The 20,822-nt window shown below is 38.7% G+C and overlaps 1 protein-coding gene across 1 annotated transcript in view; it reads left to right on the forward strand.

Moving 5' to 3' along the window:
* Nucleotides 1–19,921, forward strand: part of DNAH12 (dynein axonemal heavy chain 12) — a 110,342-nt gene extending 90,421 nt beyond the window's left edge. Inside the window, exons 63-74 of the mRNA XM_060766097.2 lie at nt 507–657; nt 1,255–1,508; nt 2,815–2,955; nt 5,542–5,679; nt 6,965–7,198; nt 10,189–10,377; nt 12,534–12,637; nt 12,869–13,073; nt 13,571–13,708; nt 15,785–15,876; nt 17,424–17,491; nt 19,578–19,921. Of these exons, the coding sequence (XP_060622080.2) occupies nt 507–657; nt 1,255–1,508; nt 2,815–2,955; nt 5,542–5,679; nt 6,965–7,198; nt 10,189–10,377; nt 12,534–12,637; nt 12,869–13,073; nt 13,571–13,708; nt 15,785–15,876; nt 17,424–17,491; nt 19,578–19,768 (1,905 nt within the window). The 3' untranslated portion in view covers nt 19,769–19,921. The remainder of the gene's footprint in view (nt 1–506; nt 658–1,254; nt 1,509–2,814; nt 2,956–5,541; nt 5,680–6,964; nt 7,199–10,188; nt 10,378–12,533; nt 12,638–12,868; nt 13,074–13,570; nt 13,709–15,784; nt 15,877–17,423; nt 17,492–19,577) is intronic.
* Nucleotides 19,922–20,822: the final 901 nt, after the last annotated feature.

The following is a 20,822-nucleotide window of genomic DNA, read 5'->3' on the forward strand; positions in this document are numbered from 1 at the left end:
TCCCTTCCCTGCTGTCCTTAAGATCAAGTCAGAGGGTTCTGCAGTTTTAGCTTTGAATAGGTTTTTAATCAGTTTTAAGGGTGTTGCTTATTTTTAATGCTATTAATATTTAAACCTGTTTCAATGTTCATTTAGTTTTAGGTTTTAAATTGGATTGTTTTGGTTTTACTGTAAGCCATTCTGAGTCTCTTTTTTAGAGAGTAAAAGCAGTATAAATAATAATTATTGTTTATAATTATTATAGTAATAGTTACTATAATTGCTGAGCTATTTGTTTTAGTTGTAATATTGCAGGTGTTTTCATGTTTTTATATTTGTAAACAGCTCCAAAGACATTTTCTAATTGCCTTTAACATTATCAAAATGTGTTTTTTAAGATATCTATAAATAATAATAGTATAGATGAATTCAACCTGTTCACGAAAACATATAGAGCAGTTTAGAACTAATGTTGTGTTTCAAAAGAAAATCTCATTTTATACCAATTTTTTTTTTAAAAAAAACAGATTTCACCAGCTATAACTACCTTTGTGACTGACAAACTTGGGAAAAAATTTGTTGAGCCACCACCATTTGACCTAACAAAAAGCTACTTAGATTCAAATTGTACAATTCCACTGATCTTTGTGCTTTCACCTGGAGCAGATCCTATGGCTAGTAAGTCAATATACAGTAATACATTTTCTCTTCTCCTTTTCTCTCTTAAAGTAAAAATGGGCAACTGTTGCAGGGCCAGGGTCCAGTTTTCAAATTGGTCAAGTGCTTGAGAGTCTCCAATTTTTGTTTTTGCTTATCCTTTCAGGTTTTCCCAGATTTTAAAAGTACATGTCCATAAACAATATATACACCCTCCTCTCTCTTTCTTTTCTGTCTCTCTCTCTCTCTGCAGTAGATTAAAAATGGACACACATTAATGACCAGTTATTCATTAAATATTATTAAATTCATTTAAAAAGGTATCCATAAGCTGCCAAACAGGTTGTTTAATATAATGTAATTTATTTACATTTTGCAGTATATCAATATGATAATTTTGTAAGGGAAAGTGGGCCTCAGGTTGCTACAATAAGAATAGATTCAGGATGACCAATATAAGATTCAGAAAGAAAAAGCGACGATGCCTTGTTTCAGTTTTGATTGGAAATAGTCTGTTTTCATCCATAAAAAGTTCATTTCAGAGTAGCTTTAGGTTTGCCTTTTAATGCTAGCTTTTAAAGCTAAGAAATACTCAAACATTTCACTTTCAATTTTCAGGCCTTCTAAAATTTGCAAACGACAAAAACATGATTGGAAACAAGTTTCAATCCATCTCTCTGGGACAAGGGCAAGGACCAATAGCTGCAAAAATGATTAGAGAAGGGATGGAAGAAGGGACCTGGGTTTGTTTACAAAATTGCCACCTTGCTGTCTCCTGGATGCCAATGCTAGAGAAAATCTGTGAAGAATTTAACAGTGATAGTTGCCATCCCATTTTCAGACTCTGGCTGACAAGTTATCCATCGCCCAAGGTATTTTTTTAGTTCCAAGGATCCTTTAATCAGTAATGTAGTAATTGTATTATTATAGACTGAGATTCAAGTCCAGATTCTGAACTCAGATTAACCTTGGATGGCCAGGTTTCAGCTGTGTCCATATGTACAAAAATCAGCCTACCAGTTGTGCATGTTTCTTGAGAAGACAGATCTGGCTATACCAGGCATGGGCAAACTTTGACCCTCCAGCTGTTTTAGGTTTCAACATTGGTTACCAGTCCATTTCCTGGCAGAATTCAAAGTTCTGGTTTGACCTTTTAAGATTTAACTTGGATTCACATGATCTCCTAGAACAGGAGTTTCAAACTCATTTTCACTGAGACCAAATCAGGGCCTGTTGCAATTGTAAGATTGAACAAATGTAACTATGTTGCCCTGGCATTGAAGGTTATATAAAATGGTGGGCTGCATTTGACACTTGTGCCCTAGAAGAATTAACCCACCAACTCCAACATTTGGGCAAGAGTGTTATAGCCTGGTTTCCACATCTTTAGACAGGCAGGCCTTAGCTGATTAGCCTAGTGATTCTAGGGATCAAATTCCATTCAGGCCCGAGTAAAATCTTTCTGATAGAAAATGTGGAGCATGGCTTGTTAAAATAGAGGATAATAGATGCATTTTGAAAAAGAACCTATCTAGATATTACAAATTATTGACCATTTTCAAAACTGTCATGCTTTAAAAAAAAGGTTACATAGTTCGTGACAGTGAATCAACTATAATTTTTAGATAAAACTGCTAACCCAAATTTATTTCAATATATCTTTGAATAAGGTTTGATCCCAGTGATGGGATGGTTTTGGAGGAAGATGGACACAAATGTGTGCCCTGGTTTCTCCTGGATATCTCAGTAGTATTTGATATCATTGAATATCATAATCTTTTGAACCAGCTGTCAGGATTTGCAATTTTGTATTGTAATAAATCTGTGCTACTTGACAAAATGTTTGACATGAACAGATCAGGTGTGCAGCCCATGGTTTCTTTTTTTAACTCTTTAACTTTTTAACTGCAGTCCCTGCTAACTATAAATGTCATGTAACTACTTTGGGATTGTCAAGATTCATTTAGAAACATGCGCAGTCACTAAATTTTGGACAGTCTTTACAACATGGCAATTGTGGCACCAGAACAAAATATGAAAGTTATTTTTACAAGTAATTTTTAAAGATATGAACATTTAAAAAGTGAACACATTTCTGTGCTGAATAATAGGGATAAACTGGTAAATTAGAAAGGAAATCTCCTAATCCCGTTTTTTTGTCATACATGTTTTGTTTAGTTTCCAGTAACCATTTTACAGAATGGTGTAAAGATGACTAATGAACCTCCAACAGGGCTTCGTTTAAATCTGCTGCAGTCCTACCTCTCTGATCCTCTTTCTGATCCTGCCTTCTTTGCTGGGTGCCGTGGAAAGGAGCTGGTAATTTTCTTTCAAGAAATTAATGTGATGACTTAACTAAAACTGCTCATTGTTTTCCTCTGTAAAGATTGTAAGCTAAAGGGTGTCCTTAAATGGGGAGAAAGATGGGGGGGGGGGGGAATCCAAATGCTAAAAGAAAAGTAATTCAAGCCCAACACATTTTTATAGCATTTGTCTTGAAGGTGTTTCTGCAACTGTTATGAATAATCATTGAAGTGTCCCCTATACTGCAGCATTGTCTCTTAAGAGACATTTTTCCTGTGGTAATATTCTTTTAAGCATTTGGGGTTTTCTCTTCTTTTCCCTCTGCTCCTTGTGCTACTGTCTTGCTTTTGTTATTATGTTTTGCCTGATATTATTATTATGTGTTTTACAGTGATATGTGAAGCATGTATTCTATCCTATTTACAGCATTCTTTTTTCATATTTCCCTATCAGGCAATATTTTCTCTCTACCATATAATTTGTAGGTTTTCTAGTCATCACGCTTTAAAGGATTATTCTTAATAGAATAGGATGGATTATTATCCAAGGATAGTTTTTCTTATAATATTATCCCAACATTCTTCCAAAAATACTAGGAATGGTAACGTCTCTCATTAGGCTCACATAATATATCAGTGAACGTCATTCTCTGTCTGTGAATGAGGAGCAGTCCACAAAGGGTTGAATAGTATTGCCTACCCAGTCCATGTGATAAAGCTTCTGAATATTGTAACTACTACTTCTGTCTCCATGCCATAGTTCTGCCTCTGCCTAATCTAGGACATTAACATTTAATCACATTTAATCACATGTTTGTCTTTTCTCTTCTGACTTCATTTTCTTTCTCCTTTTAACTCAATTTTTGTATTTATTTACTATCAAGGTAGAATTTTCAGTAGCCATCACTTCAGTTTGCATGGTATTACAGCCCACATAAATGAGCATCTTTGGATATTTGACAAGGAAAGACTGACACATTAGACAGCATCCTGATGAATAACATATGTACATTTGTCTGGGCTATGCACGTGTATGTCTCTTTTTGGTCATGTCTAACTCTTTGCGCTTTCTCCAAAAGTTCCTTTCCCTGGGAACTGTAAAGCCACAGGATTGGTCACTGCTGCTACTGCTCCTGCTCCTGCTGCATACCAGGGGAGGAACAGGCAGAGATGCAGATTAAGATGAAAGTGGTCTAGCTCCAAAGAAGATATACTCAATTTGTGAATGCACCTTTATTCCCTACCCTTCCTCTAAGATGAGACTAGTTGCTTCTTCCACATCTGAGTTACGTCGCTCCTCTCTCCCCTCCCCACTGGCCATCAGCAGCAGTCGCCTTTCCTGCAGTTTGACCGGGGGGGGGGGGGGGGACACATGAAACTACAGGAGAAATGTTGATGTGAGGGTTCTGCCTATTACTCAGTTGACACCAAATGTGAGAGTTGTGGGCCTCCACATATTACAACCATTGCCACCAAGTGTGAGGGTTTTCTCTTGTCCACACTTCTTCCATCAATGTGGGGACCTTCTCTTGTCCCACAACTGTGGCCATGCACTAACACTGTGGGACTTCCTTTGTTCCAATTCTCCATGCTAGGCAAACCCAGGAAGTTCCAATCCTATGAAGCAGTTTTTGAGGGTGCAGGGGAAGTACAAGGAACAGGAGGAACCATGCCTCCCCATTCTGTTGGCTGAACCAATCCCATTAATTATACAGTTGTGTAGGAACCTATCCTATACTTCAGATCTGTATAACTTGGGAGTAATATCAGATTGAAATTAGATAAGTAAGCCTCTTGGGGCCAGAAATTAGTTTTTAGCACCTCATTTCTAGGTAAGTTGTAATTAATGATTAATTAGGATTGTTATTGTGTGCTTTCAAGTCGTTTCAGACTTAGAGAGACCCTAAGGCGACCCTATCACAGAGCTTTCTTGTCAAGATAATCCAAAAGGAATTTGCCTTTATCTTTCTCTAGGGCTGAGAGAGTGTGACTTGCCTCACATTTGGAGCCATAGCCCTAGATTCAAACCACTACCCTATGCTTTCTGGATTCTGGATTCCTTCCCATTTTTTCCTGCCTCTTGGTGAGGAAGGCAGGCAGTGGAGGGTCCAATCCTTGAGGGGCAGCTCAACTTCCTCACACATTTGCCAGGCCCGCACTGTTCCTAGTCAGGCAGGCAGGAAAGGGCTGATCCATGAAGGTGAAGCACAGCCCCTTTAGCAGGCCACCTGGAAGCCCTTTGTGGGCCCCATCCAGCCCACAGGCTGTATGATGTGCATGCCTGCTATATCTGGATGCTCTACATGACTGGGAACAGCCATAATCAGTAGATGGGATCCAGATTTCAATGAATTGGATCTTAAGCATTAAATACATCAGGCATGAAGTATTTGAAGACTGGGTGGGATCTCTAAGATATATAAGTAGTATTCAAGACAGAATATCCTCAACAATTTATAATTTCTTTTAATCCTAATATATCTAATAATTTACAGATGTGTAGACCAATACAGAAATTGATAAATAGACTATTTTCTGTTCTGATCATTTCATCTTCTGTTATGTTGGCAATGCTAAATGCTTTTCTTTTTTTCCCTTAAAGAGATGGGAGAAACTGCTCTTTGGGGTTTGCTTTTTTCATGCCCTTGTTCAGGAGAGGAAGAAATTTGGACCTCTTGGGTGGAATATTCCATATGGGTTTAATGAATCAGACTTACGCATCAGTGTAAGACAGTTACAGGTAAAATTAATTATCACTTTTACTACAAAAAATATTAAACCGACAAAGACCTATCAAATGAGTTCCCTGTGAAGCTCATTTCTTTGTAGATACTAACCATCAATTTCTATGAACAACTGCAAAATCATTCTAGTTTCAGAAAACCATGTGCTGGTAGAAGTGTTTTCCAGTTGCCTTACACAAGATAAAAGTAATTTCAGTCTTCATATTGCTGCAGCAACAGCTATATTTTTCTGCCTTGCTGTCTTTTTGTGGCACAGCTGTCCATGAGCAAGTACCTTATGCTAAGAGAGGACTGTGGTCATTCTTCCATATGGAGAATGCTGAAGGTTGTTAATTTATCACTATAATGTCTGTTATCTAGAAGAATGATTCCCAATATCAGAGACTAGCATTTTCCTCCCATATCATAGGAATTTATATTATAATTGGTTCATTGGGACCAGCAGCTAATTACTTTGGGCTAATATTAGTCCATAGATCAACATTTGGAATATCACAGATCTAAAACAAAGCAAAACTTTTTTGTGGGAGTTTAGTAAATGACTTTTACTGACCTGTAACTCTACTTGCTGAATGCAGGCAGTTGTTTAAAGCCTTTAGCGTCATGCTGGACAACATTTAAGCATCTTCTATTTCCAAAGGTTTGAATACAGACTTACATTAAGAATTATGCCCAATAAAAATGTCAGTCCCATTCATATCTGATGTTGATCCAAGCAAAATATTTCACACTAACATTATTTGAATATTACATTCAAATCAAAGAGCTTATTAATCTTATAGCATTTGTGAAGCAATTTTAAGATATAGTTATAGCAGTAACTTCAAATATAGTCAAATATTAAGCTAAAATGTCATAGTATGCTATATTGACAAAGTAATTCTCCCATCATATTAAACCACCTTAATCCTAGTACTAATATTTTGACTTCATTTCAGGTCATCTAGATCTAGTTTTAACAAATAAAATGGAGCCACTTAGAACTGCTGTATATTTTCAGAATATTTCATTTGCGATGCATTATTGTAATCAGTTAGTTAACATTTTGATTTATTTTGTGAATCTAAATGCATTATAACTGACATTTACATGTATAACCTTAGTGACATACTCGCACTGGACAGCTAAAAAACAATAGAAAGTAAGAAAATGGACTAATACATAATATTCAGAGGGAGCATCTCTTCTTCATTGATATATACCACCTAAGCTTTTCTATCTGCTACAGCAAGAGCAAACTATCACATAGTTTGAAACCTGTCATTTCTTTTTCAATTCCAGCTGTTTATAAATGAATATGAGCATGTTCCATTTGAAGCAATCACTTACCTTACGGGCGAATGCAATTATGGAGGAAGAGTAACAGATGATTGGGACAGACGCCTGCTCTTGACTATGCTTGCTGATTTTTACAACTCAGAAATAGTTGAAAATCCTCGTTATCCTTTTTCCCCCAGTGGCCACTACTATGCTCCACCAAAGGGCACCTATGATGACTACATTGAATTTATTAAGGTACTAGATTGCTTGTCTGTACTTGGACCACATGTTTTGACTTATTGTAGCATAATGTACAAAGGATAAACGTGGAACAGTCTTTTCCTTTACATGTCATGCCTTCATTTATATGATACTTAAGATATTTTAATTATTTAAAATTTAAACACTTGAAAAACTTTTAGGTATCTAGCAGGTTTCTTCTTTCTACTTAAAAAAAAACCCCCAAAAATGGGATTCAAGGCAAAAACTGCTATTACAATCCACACTGACTCACTTGTCATGTAATTAATGCTTAGTTACAATGTGGGATCTCACTCAGTATAGTAGCAGTGAGGAATTTATGAATATACTTGGTTCTCTCTATTTTTCGCTATTATGACAATTTATCATATAGAAATTGTGATTCAACCTCTGAAGGGACAGGGAACACTCATGCCCTGTAATAGAAAGGGATAAGACCTCGTAAATTATCCTCTATAGCAGTGGTTCCCAACTTTTGGTCCTCCAGTTGTTTTGGACTACAACTCCCAGAAATTCCAGCCAGTTTGCCAGCTCTTACAAATTGTGAGAGCTGAAGTCCAAAACATCTAGAGATTGGGAAGGTTGGGAACTACTGATCTATAGTATATGTTTCAGTTTGGAAGGCTCAATGTGTCTTAGAACTAACTTCTTTCATAAGTTTCAAATATACAATAATCAGGACACTGAACATTAGAAAGAAATTCCTGACTTATTAGAGCTGTCCAATGGTGGAATCCCCTTTCCCTGAAGTATGGTGGAGGCTCCTTCTTTGGAGGCTTTTAAACAGAAGCTGGATGACCATCTATCAGGGGTGTGCATTTCCTGCATATCAGGAGGCTTGACTGGATGTTCTCTTCCAGCTAAATGATTCCATGAATGTTTGGGTAATCATCATCATCTCACCTTTCCCCAGAGGTCAGATCACATGTCTCTGTTAGACAAGAAGTTGTTCAGATGGTAGCAGTTGTGCTAGTAGTATCTTTCATGTCAGACAGTCTTGAGCTTTGGAACCAAATGTGTTGCTGCCATAGGGGATGCGTGTCTGTGACACTGGTGGAGGATCTCTCCCCACTACCTCCCTTTAGACTGTCTTTGGATGATCTCGTGGGTTGAGTTGGGTTTCAGTAACTACTTACATGTGGTTTTTAGCCTAGATTTTAAAAATAGTTGGAAAACCATTAAACAAACTACTTTCGAAAAGCAGAAGATAGTTACTAGCAACACTGTGATTAATGATGCAACTTGACTCAAGCTGAAAGGATGCTAAAAGCTGTTCACTTGGTCAGAGGCGAAAGGAAAGTCCAAAGCTGCACAATACATACTGTAGGAACATGAAATGTGAGAAGCATGAATGGGAAATGATAATAATAATAATAATAATAATAATAACAACAACAACAACAACAACACTTTATTTGTACCCCGCTACCATCTCCCCAAGGGACTCGGTGCGGCTTACATGAGTCCAAGCCCAAATACAAGCAATTAAAATAAAAAATAGACAATAAAATATGCAACAATTAACAATAAGACAACACACAGTTAAAAACAGTGGGAAGGCCAAATGTAAAGTTAAAATTAGAAATGATGCCAGGACATGGGCGAAAAGGTGAAAGTGGCATTTGTGGAAAACGTACAAGCAGACCTAATATGTAAAGTGCTTTGGAGGACAAAGTGCTATGGGATCATTATTCTGGGAAGGCACACTGGAACAACCACGTCTTCAAACTCCTCCTAAAGACTGCCATAGTTGGGGCCTGCCTGATGTCCTTAGGGAGTGAGTTCCAGAGTCGAGGGGCCACCACCGAAAAGACCCTCTCTCTCGTCTCCACCAATCGCGCCTGCGATGCAGGTGGGATCGAGAGCAGGGCCTCTCCAGATGATCAAAGAGATCGTGTGGGTTCATATACAGAGATGCGGTCACGCAGGTAGGCGGGTCCCAAATCGTTCAGGGCTTTGTAGGTAAGAACCTGCACCTTGAATTGGGTCCGGAAAATGAATGACAACCAGTGGAGCTCCTTGAACAGGAGGGTTGACCGCTCCCTGTAAGGAGCCCCAGTTAACAACCAGGCTGCCACCCGTTGAACCATCTGGAATTTCTGAGCCGTTTTCAAGGGCAGCCCCACGTAGAGTGCATTGCAGTAATCCAGTCTAGAGGTGACTACAGCGTGGACTAGAGGTGACTAAGGCGTGGTAAATTGGACATGCTGACCTTCCCTAGAATCCAATAAAACTAGAGATCTTTTTACTGTGGCCACATCATGAGAAGATGTGACTCACAGAAAAAGACAATAATTCTTGGGAAAGTAGAAGGTAGTAGGAAAAGAGGAAGACCAGGTTCCAGTTGGCAAAACTCAATCAAGGAAGAGACATCCATGAATCAGCAAGACCCAAGCAAGGTGGTTATTCATGAGCTATAAGGTGGCTCATGAGGTTGCCATAAGTTAACAGTTAACGGCATCAACAATACCAGTGCATTTAAGTTTTCAAAATGCTGCAGATATATTATTTTTGGAACTTTCATAGCAACTTTTATTATGCTCATATTGGAGATAGGGAACTAAATTTTGGAGGTGATTTGCCTCGGGCCATTTAATGATTTCAAACAAGATATAAAAAGTAGATTACTTCCTAGTGTTTTCCTAGTAGGCTGTCTAATTTCTAAATCAGAATAAACAAGTTGCTTCATCTAAGTCATGATGGGTGCTCCTTTGTTTTGCAGTTCTTAATATCTGCTGGTGGTTAGGCTCAGATCCATGACCAGACAGGATGAATAGCAGTTGGATCAGAGGAAGAGGGCTGACAGACCCGGGTGGCATTTTATTCCTTGGGATGGTACAGTCTTGTTTTCCACATGGGAGTAACAAATGTCTCCAAATCTTATTGTCATGCTACCAACTTTGTTTAAAAGAATTATTGCCTTAAAATATTGGCAAGTGTGTTGAGCTTGTATTTAACTACTTAATGAACTTTGTTTTTTTTAGAATCTGCCTATCAGTCAACAGCCAGAGGTGTTTGGCCTCCATGATAATGTAGATATCTCAAAGGATCTCCAACAAACAAAAGTCCTCTTTGAATCTCTGATACTAACACAAGGGGGAAGCACACAAGCAGGATCTTCAGGTGGTGGAGACAGCACATTATATGAAATTGCAGATGACATCCTCAGCAAGGTAATGAAATAATAAAAGACTGAGGCGTGTTTCATAGTGCAGTTACTGGTAAGACTAAGGGCCCTTCCACATGGCCATATAACCCAGAATATCAAGACAGAAAATCCTACAATATCTGCTTTGAACTGGGTTATCTGAGTCCACACTGCCATACATTCCAGTTAAAAGCAGAAAATGTGAGATTTTATTCAGCTGTGTGGAAAGGGCCTAAGATCAGGTTCTTATCACACTATGCTTTTGTGCCAGGTTATAACATTTGAAAACTGTCAGCTGTATTTGCAACAATAGCTGGTTGTTGACACTATATCACACCCTTACAACATTTGCACTATAATTGTCAGATTTGCAGTTTTTCTCATCGGCACTATTGCCATTGTGACCACTCTATTTGAACACACCCCCCCCTTTTTTTTATGGCAAACGAATTACATTTTAAAATTATATGGCTGTAATAATTCTATTATGGCACAAGCCTTCGACAACACTTTTTCAGAAGCCATTTCATTTATACTAATTAAGCTATTACCACGTACTATTATACCTGTACTATTACCTTATGCTATAACAGTATATTATATTATATTATAAGATTATATACTATACTGTTATAGCATATAACACTATTATATTATTGCCTTGAACATAATTTGTAAAAAACAGTGCTGTGATGGTATACGGTACCACAAGAAAGCAATAGAGAAATCTTTGGAAAACAGCCCCATGTAGTAAAGCAGGGCTGTCCAAAGTTCACCCCAGGGGCCAAGTGCAGCCCTCATTCAAATTTCCACCGGTCCTCTCTCCAGGCCTCCCTCACTTGCTCCCTCCCTCCCTTACTTGACTTCCTTCCTCTCGTCATTTCTTCTTTCCTTCCTTCTTTGGGATCAGGGCCACAAAAAAGGCAGGCTCCTTGGGAGAAGAAAGAGAGAGATGGTGGCCTCTTGTGTCCCTCCACCTTGATTGTCACCTTGTTCCTCGGGTGGCTCTGGCATTGGGCATCCCATCTCAGTAGCTCCTTGTCTTTCTCACCCCCCACAACCTTTTTCTCCATTTCTTTGCAAAGGAAGGCTTCCAGTTGCCCTGTTTGCCCAATGTGCTCACTGTTGCCACTGCCGCCACCGTTGCTTCATGGGCAGGATGGGCGGACCTGGAGGCCGAGTGCCTACCTGGCTTCCCTCTCTCCCTTCTCTACCCCGCCTTCGTCCCACTTCACTGCCCTGCATTTTCCAAAAAGGCTGTCCTTTGCTGTAGCTCCTCTCTTGGGAAGTTAAGGGGAGAGCCAGGTGGCAACTATAAATGCCCCCCCCCCCCCCCCCCGCAGCCACAATCAAGGCCCTCCCAACAGATACCCATGCCACCTCTGCTGAAAAACTTCCCAAGAAGGAGACTCCACCAGACTTGGGCAGCATATGCCAGTGTCTGAAATGACTTGAAGGCACACAGCAACAACATTCCTAATTAACCTGACACTCTCATCAGCCAAAAGCAAGTCCACACCTCCCATTGAAAGACTGGTATGTTTACATTGATTAAAATTGTTCTTCATTTTATATATTGTATTGTTCTTTCATGGGTTTTTTGCACTACAAATAAGACGTATGCAGTGTGCATAGGAACGTGTTCATGGTTTTTTTAAAGTATAGTCTGGCCCTCAGCTTTAAAAGTTTGGACACCCCTGCAGTAAAGGCATTAATGTTTGGCAGCCCAGGATCACAGCATTATTGTACTATAATGGTAAACCATTTGTATTTTTAAATACCAGAAATAAACCTGAAAAGTGTAGATCATAGAAATCTCAAGTATTCTCCCAAGACGTCCTGTCCCACCCAAGCACCAGAAGTAGTCTGAGGTGGCCCTACTTAAGATTTCTTTGAGAAAGTCAATCAGGCCACAACCATTCCTTACTCCCAGTCTATAGAGTTAAAAGTGTTTATTTGTAAATATATATATTTATTGATGTTTTATGTGTATTGTAATTTGTATATGTTTCAATAATTTCTAAGCTGCCTTGAGTCTCATAATAGAGAATCGGAATGAATGAGCTTACAATAAAAATTTGCCTGCCAGATTCAGTTTTTATCACATTGTGTTATATTACAATAGAACAATTAAGTTAATTCAAATTGTCTAAATTGAAACAAGGATGTTGATATTTCTAGCTGCCAGTTGATTATGATATAGAAGCTGCACTTCTTAAGTATCCTGTGATATATGAAGAAAGTATGAATACTGTATTGGTACAAGAAATGGAGCGCTTTAACAAGTAAGTTTTTCTTTTCTTTTAAGAAATACAAGCTATTTTTAGACAAACTGGTAGCTGGCGTTCATATTATATGAAAACTATGTCTTTTATGAAAACAGTGGAATATCACATTTGTTTTTAGTGCTAAAATATAATTTCTGTAACACCATTTTGGTAGCTTAGTAGACGATATAATTTGTATGTCATTTAAATGTCTTATTATTGAATTCTCTGGCTTTTTTACATATTTAGTTTAATACGTACTATTCGTACGACACTGATGAACTTGAAGAAAGCCATTAAAGGATTGGTTGTGATGGATTCTGAGCTGGAGGCCCTTTGTGCCAGTCTCCTTGTTGGAAAAGTTGCAGAAAACTGGGCCAAACGTTCATACCCAAGTCTGAAACCACTGGGGAGTTACATTCTTGATTTCCTAGCTAGACTGAAATTCTTACAGGTAAAGCTGCAAGATTAATAAATAATAGTGAATTTATAATTAAATAATTCAAATTGAATTATTAGATGAATTGCTGTCTTGATAGTCTTTCAAGTAAATAAGATTTTTGATACAGGTCATTTTCCCTTATCTTGAATTCCAAAATTGTCCACATGGATGGCTGAAATAGTGACACCTCAGCTCTCTGATAGTTCAACATTTTATGCACAAAATTATTTAAAATGGCATATATAAAATTGCCTTGAGGCTATTTCTATAAGGTGTATATGAAACATAAATACATTTTGTGTTTAGAGTCCTACTTGCAAGATATCTAAAATATATGCAAAAACAGGTAAAACCCTTTAAAAAAAACCTGAAAAACTGAAAACTCCTCACCACTAGCATTTTGAATAAGGGATACTCAACCTGCAGCAGAATTTGTTAATATTATATTGTAAAATTTGATTAATCTATAGCTAAGATTTTGAAATATGTTACTCTGTTTCTTTTCTAAGGATTGGTATGACTCGGGAAAACCCTGTGTGTTCTGGCTGTCAGGGTTCTTTTTCACTCAGGCATTTTTAACTGGCGCAATGCAGAACTATGCCCGGAAGTACACTATCCCTATTGATCTATTGGGCTATGAATTTCAGGTACAACAAAGCAGTTACAATGTTTTATAAATTGCTAGCACCATGTAATGTTGCATTTATGTTCATATTTGTAGTGGGCTTATGCCTGAATCTATTTCAGTTAGCAATATAGAAATGATGTTTATTCATTCTGATAGGGATCCAAAGAATGGCACTGTGCTGGTACGGCTGTACCAGGAGCTCCAACTTCTTTTTCTTTCTTTGAGTGTTTGCATGTATTGCAAGGTTCCATGCATTTTGCAATAAGGTGGCTTCCCTTGGTTTGCAATTATAGGGCTAATGATCCATAAATCATCATTAGGTTCTTTAGTTCCACCCCTTTTTCTGGGTTTAGGAGGGAAAAGGGGGACCTCTAGTTCAGTTCACACAGAGAAGCCTTTCGTACAGGACGTGAATCAGTTCCACCTGTAGAAAGCGTCGTCTTTTACAGCTTTTGCTGTGGGGATCCAGTACCACAGCTCTACAGCTTTTGCTGGGGGGATCCAGTACCACAGCTCTACAGCTTTTGCTGGGGGGAATTCAGTCCCACAGCTCTACAGAATGGAATGCCTTACCGGCAGACATCAGACAGGCACCTTCGTTGCTGGCGTTTCGGAGAAAGGTTAAGACCTGGCTTTATGAACAAGTGTTTGGTTGAACAGTGCAACCAATCAAGGAAGACGGTAAATGGAACATAGGAATGGCACAAGGATTATGAGAACGGATCTGATTTCACTGAGGCGTTATGTTGTGTGTGTTGACTGTCCTGTTCTGTTTTGTTAACTGTTGTGGATTGATGTTGTTGATCCTGTTTGTCGCACTTGTTGCGTTTTAATTGCACTGACACTGTTGATAATTTGTACCATGTAAACCGCATTGAGTCGCCTGTCTAGGCTGAAATATGTGGTATAGAAATAAAGCAAATAAATAAATAAATAAATACAGAGAAGCATAGGCTTTGCTGGGGGGATCCAGTCCCACAGCTTTACAGCCAGCCTTCACTGGGAATTGAAGACCTTCTTTCCTCTTGGAAATCTACAAAAGACTCTGTTTGGTAAGGACCACTCATGGCAGCCATAACGCAATTTGGACCGGGTGTAGGGACCCATGCCAGCAGAGCCTAAGACAGATTGCCCAGATAGAGGTCACAGGCCCAGCGCGTGACAGCACAGGCACACTTGGTTCTACATTGCCAGGAGATCTTGGACTCTTCTTTCTGAGGCACCCTTGGTGCCACACTCTTTCTGGTGCCAGATTTTAGTCCACTTTCCCACTGATCCATCTCTTCTAGAGCTTAAGCACCTCCACAGTTTACACCTCTGGAAGGACAGACATAGGAAAGCAGGTGGAAGATGAGAAGATGGATCATTGAGAAATGGGTTTAATCTCTGGTCAAGTCTTCATGATATAAAGTGGTAAATGGAGTAAGGGGCTGGCACTTTTGGCAGGATATGGAAGAACAGATGGGGGGCAAAGAGAGGGATCAGTGGAAAAGGGGATTGAGGAGTGAGGAAGAGAGTATATCAGCAGGAAAGGGGTTTAAACTCACTCAAAAATTCAAAATTTTCATGGTGGGAAGATAGTAAATACAGTGAGGAACTGGTTCTGTAGTCAGGACATGGAAGGAGAGCTGAGCTGAAGGGGCAGCAGAAGGAGTGTGCTGAAGAGGTCAAGCTAGGTAGGCCGCAGGTATAAACTCACAAATAATCAACTCTGTGAAAAAGAAACCTGCAAACATGGTGTTTAAATCTAAAATGTATCTCACCAGCTGTGACCAGGAAATGTCCGTGCCTGTGCTGTTAAGCTGCTTTTGAGACACAGTTGTAAGGTTTGTGGTCTCTCTTTATATGTGCCTTTTTTAAAAAAAAAAAACTAGATTTGTATTGGGAAGCCATTAAATAGAGAAATGACTGGACAGATTGGGGCATTTCATTTCCCTTCTTCTGAACAGATAATTATAGTGTGTTCAAAAGCAATGGAGCAATTCTCATACTCATGGTTTCCCATGATAGTGATGGGACATACCATTTATACTAAAGACTGGCATATGAAGCCAAAGCTCTGCAAAAAATTTATTTGACTCTCCATTTTGCTCAGGTTATTCCTAAGGACACTTCGAATGTTGCTCCAGAAGATGGGGTTTATATCCATGGATTATTTTTAGATGGGGCTCGCTGGGACAGAACACAGTCAGTAATTCAGTATTTTGTATATTATTAGCATATGTTAATTGCTTTCCTGCATTTCCTGCTTCCTTATATTCAACTTTTTTCTGTATCTTTCTTGAAATGTTTCATATTGAAAACAAATATGTTTACTTCCACTAATAAATTAAATAGAACTAATCAATGTTTTTATTAATATAATCAGATATATTATTTGCTCAGTTGCTCTAAAGGGAAATTGCTGCTTAAAATATAGGAACCTCGATAAACATTCTAGCAATAATAGTAATGCTTGCACAGCATGTAACCATAGCAACTCAGAATCTTGAGTTATTTTCAGGTCTCACTTTTTAAAGACATTAATCTGAATTTTCATCTAACATTGTCTGGGCTTCAAAGGCTGGGATACTTTCCTTGTCAATTCTCCGTACATATCAGTTTCCTCCATTTAATTAAGCCCCTTTTCAATATTAAAGCATGCATAGAACTCTGTTTTGGAACAATCATTTTTACTTTGTCATGAAAGTCAGATTCATGAAAGCTGGAATAATGGATGCCCTAACTATCTGTTGTCTCTTAATCTACAAATACCATATTTTCTGGCATACTAGGCGACTGGGCGCATAAGACGACCTCTCAATTTTCAATTTAAAATTTAAAATTTTGGATATACTTGTCCTATTAAACTACCCCTCTTGCCAGCCCCTTCAGACCCCAAAGCCTCCTCTCCTGGGCTTTGAGGCAGCTTTAGAGGCAGCCTCCCCTCCACTGGCAGCCAGGCCTCGCCACAGCCAGCCAACCACCGTGCTCATCACTTCCTGTTTTGGATCCAAAACAAGATGGAGGCTCCTAACGGGCAAGGGAGGTGGGCAGCTGTCCTGCGCTGAAGCAGGGCGCCCGAAGCAGCAGCAGCTGCTGCCCTCCTCCAGCGCCACTTGTCTCCTGCTGCTGGGCTTCAGCCTCACCGAGGGGCTCTTCCACTCCAGGCTCATGTCAGCTGTTAGTGCGGTGGCGGCGGAGGAGGTGATATTCTTGCCGAACAGGTGAATCGCCTCCTCCTCTGCCACCGCTTTACTGACAGCTGGGTGGGCCTGGAGTAGAGGAGCCCCTGGTGAAGCTAAAGCCCGGCAGCGGCAGATAAGCGGAACCTGAGGGCTGCCCTCCAGCGCTGCTTGTCTCCCGCTGCTGAGCTTCAGTTTCACTGAGGGGCTCTTCATATGGTCGCTGCATATGGCAGAGATGCGAATACAGCAGTTTTTGAGCTCCCACCACCATATGCAGTGACTGCAGATTCTCCAGTCTGGCTCGGAAGTTTCAGCACCTGTCCTGTAAGACGTTAACGGAATATGAGACAACACCTGACTTTTGAGAAGATTTTCCTGGGTTAAAAAAATAGTCTTATATGCCAGAAAATACTGTACTTTTTTAATGTATGCCCCCTCCCCCATTTTTTTCTTATTTCTAGACATTTTTTTCCTTCATGTTATCATGTACAACTTTATTCCAGGCAAATATCAATTCAATTATTCTCTTGTTATTTTAAGATTGTAATTCTTTATTTCTCTTGCCAGAGGATGTCTTACTGAACAACACCCTAAAATACTCTTTGACATGATGCCAATTATTTGGATAAAGCCGAGTAAGTATATTCTTGGCAAATTGTTTCCTGAAAAGGCTCTGGTCCTTCCCTTGTACAATATGTAGAATCCATTAATCTTAGATGACAAATTAGTTATCTCTGTCTCTGTGTCCAAATCTTATCCTTAAATCTTACCGTGCTCCCTGTTGTCCTTCCATGTTCCACAGTGGATAGATACTGTGTCTATCCGAACACATTTTCAGTGTTTTGCCATACTACAATATGTATTATCTATCCAGTTAATGCAAAGTTAGTAGCATACATTTTGGAGATTAGATCTACTTCCTCAGATGCATGGAATGAAGTGCCTAGAAACAGATCTTTATAGGCAGATTGTGTGTGCCATAAAAATGCAAAACCAATGGACATGGTGATCAGTTTTAAGGATGTATTGTCAAAGGCTTTCATGGCCAGAATCACTGGTTGCTGTAAGGTTTTCAGGTTGTATGGCCATGTTCCAGAAGCATTTTCTCCTGGCGTTTCACCTGCATCTATGGCAGGCATCCTCAGAGGTTGTGAGTATCTCATAGATAATGAATGATAACCATATGAAATGTAGAGGGAGATATTGGGGTGTGTTGCAATGCTGGCTGGGAACTGGCAAAGAGATGTGATAAACTGGCCAAGAGGGCCCTCATGAGACTGGGATGTTTCCTGGTATTATAATATGTGTTGTGTGCCATCAGATCATTGTCTTTGTTCAATATGTTGTTGATAAACTGGATGTTGTGAATGTATGCCAATTCCACTGTTTCTCTTTCCAATCTTCCATGTAGTTTGTTGTTGTTATTTAAAGGGACAATTATTCTAAGGTCAGATATAGCATGACCTATGTGAAAATCAGGAAGTCTGATTTTTTTAAAAAATGTTCAAATAATGGTTTTGACCTTGAAAGTCCTGCTTGGTTTGGTCCTGGTTATCTGAAAAAAAATGTATCTTCATGTACAAGCCAACATGAGTTTTAAGTTCAGCAGGAGAAATCTTTTGATCCAACCTCCTTCACAGGTGCGTTTGGTGAGGAGAACTTTTTTGTCCAGGCAGGCTTTCGGGTTTTATATAGATGTAGTGTGTGAGGCTCCCCAAATAACCCTGAAACACCAGATCCTAGCTTACCTTGAAAGCTAAGCAGGGTCATACCCAGTTAGTACTGGGATGGGAGGCCATTAATGAGTACCTGGTGCTGAAGGCTATGTGTCAGAGAAAGGAACTGACAAAACCGTATCTGAGTATTCCTTGTCTTTAAAAACCGTATGAAATTCTTGAGTCACCATACATTGACAGGTGACCTGAAGTCACATACACACACCTGGTGTGTTTGAAGCGATGTGCTGTATTTTATTATTAAATCTGTTAATAGTAATTAAATGGGTTTTTAATTGTTTAAGAGCCAGGGTTTTAATACCCCATTTTCAGAATGTCTTTCATTGTATTGTCGAAGGCTTTCATGGCTGCAATCACTAGGTTCTTGTGGGTTTTTTCGGGCTATAGAGCCATGTTCTAGAGGCATTTCTCCTGACGTTTCGCCTGCATCTATGGCAAGCATCCTCAGAGGTAGTGAGTGAGTACTACCTCTGAGTGAGTACTACCTCACTACCTCTGAGGATGCTTGCCATAGATGCAGGCGAAACATCAGGAGAAACGCCTCTAGAACATGGCTCTATAGCCCGAAAAAACCCACAAGAACCTTATGTCTTTCATTGTTTTACATATGTAATTATTTAAACTGATTTTATTGTAATCTGTCTTGAGATTTTGTGATATAGGGTGAGGAGGAGATATTAAAGCCTCAGGACTGTTGAGGTCCTGTAAAATAAAATACACACACAGGTGTGATTCCTATTCTTAAAACTGACTCCAATATGTTAGGCATGTAGTCTGCTAACAGTTCTTCAAATATCCTTGAACACTTAATTACATTTAAATCCCATTAATTTAGTTACATTTAATTTAGATTTAAATTAAACTAAATAAGATTAATTATTTAAGACTCTAGTTATTACAAAAAGCGTTTTATTTACCTTTCTAAACTACAGCATTTTGATGTTTTACTCTTACAGTATAATTCTTTTTTTCTTTTCCTTTCAAGCAAAAAAATCAGACATAAAGAAAACAAATGCCTACATGTGTCCACTCTACAAGACAAGTGAACGTAAAGGAACTCTTTCAACAACTGGGCATTCTACAAATTTTGTCATTGCCTTAATGCTTTTAACTGATAAACCAGTCCAGCACTGGATTAAGAGAGGAGTTGCTCTGCTTTGCCAACTGGATGACTAATTTTGTCAAGTTGGTAATCAAATAGTTTAAAAAACTGAATGTATAGATGTGTTCTGTTTCTCTCGTTTTTTTTTCTTAAGCAAACAGTTTTCTTGCAGATGTTTATAGAGATTTTGTTTTGCATTTAATAAATGTTATTTCTTTGTAAAAATACTGATGCATCTTTCTGTTCTTTGATAGTAAGATTCTAAAGTGTTATTATGCATATAGCTCATATGAAGAGGTATTGATTTTGTTGAACTATTATTGTGTCGTCTTTTGTTTCTTGCTTCTTAAAAGGCAGGAAAGAAAGAGGAGATTTTTTTAGCATCACCATAGAATCACAGAGTTAGAAAAGAACTCATGGGCCATCCAATCCTTTTTTCCACCAGACAAATTTTTCAAAATCCAATCATCACAAGAACAGAAAGTGAGGTGAAATCTTCTGAAAAAGGGGCACAGACAGCAAAATTACCACCACATAGATGTTAACCCTTCCCTATGCTATCCAAACCTTAGATAGATAGATAGATAGATAGATAGATAGACAGATAGATAGGAGTTACACTTAAAATGTATCTGTTCTAAATAAATTCAACTTAAGAACAAACCTATTTGCAAATTAGTGACTGCTTGAGTATTATAACTATGTTGTAACTATGAAGCTCAGCCAAAGCTAAGGAATGTGTGTTCACATTGAATAAGTGTGATGGTTATGAGGGCACCCTATGCTGTTTCAATATCTTTGCAAGATGTATGTATAGCAGATATATGTATAGCAGGGTGGAAGGAACCAACTACTTTAATTAAACATTGTAAATTGGATAGGTATAAATTGGCATAAGATGTATTTGTCAGAACAGTCCTTCAAACTGTGGTTTCATAGTTTAGAAGTTTAAAATGTATTGTTAGAGAGTTTGGATAAATCTCAGTTATGGTGGATTGCGGCGCTGTGCCATCTTGAATACTTACTCTGAATAACCATTCTGGGTTGGCAGAAAGAACCATCCATACCTGTTCTCCAGGGAAAATTAGTAATAAGAACAATGAGACAAAGTTTTCAGGAGTTAGGCGT

Source organism: Anolis sagrei, chromosome 2 (genome assembly GCF_037176765.1).
Source record: "Anolis sagrei isolate rAnoSag1 chromosome 2, rAnoSag1.mat, whole genome shotgun sequence".
Classification (NCBI taxonomy): domain Eukaryota; kingdom Metazoa; phylum Chordata; class Lepidosauria; order Squamata; family Dactyloidae; genus Anolis; species Anolis sagrei.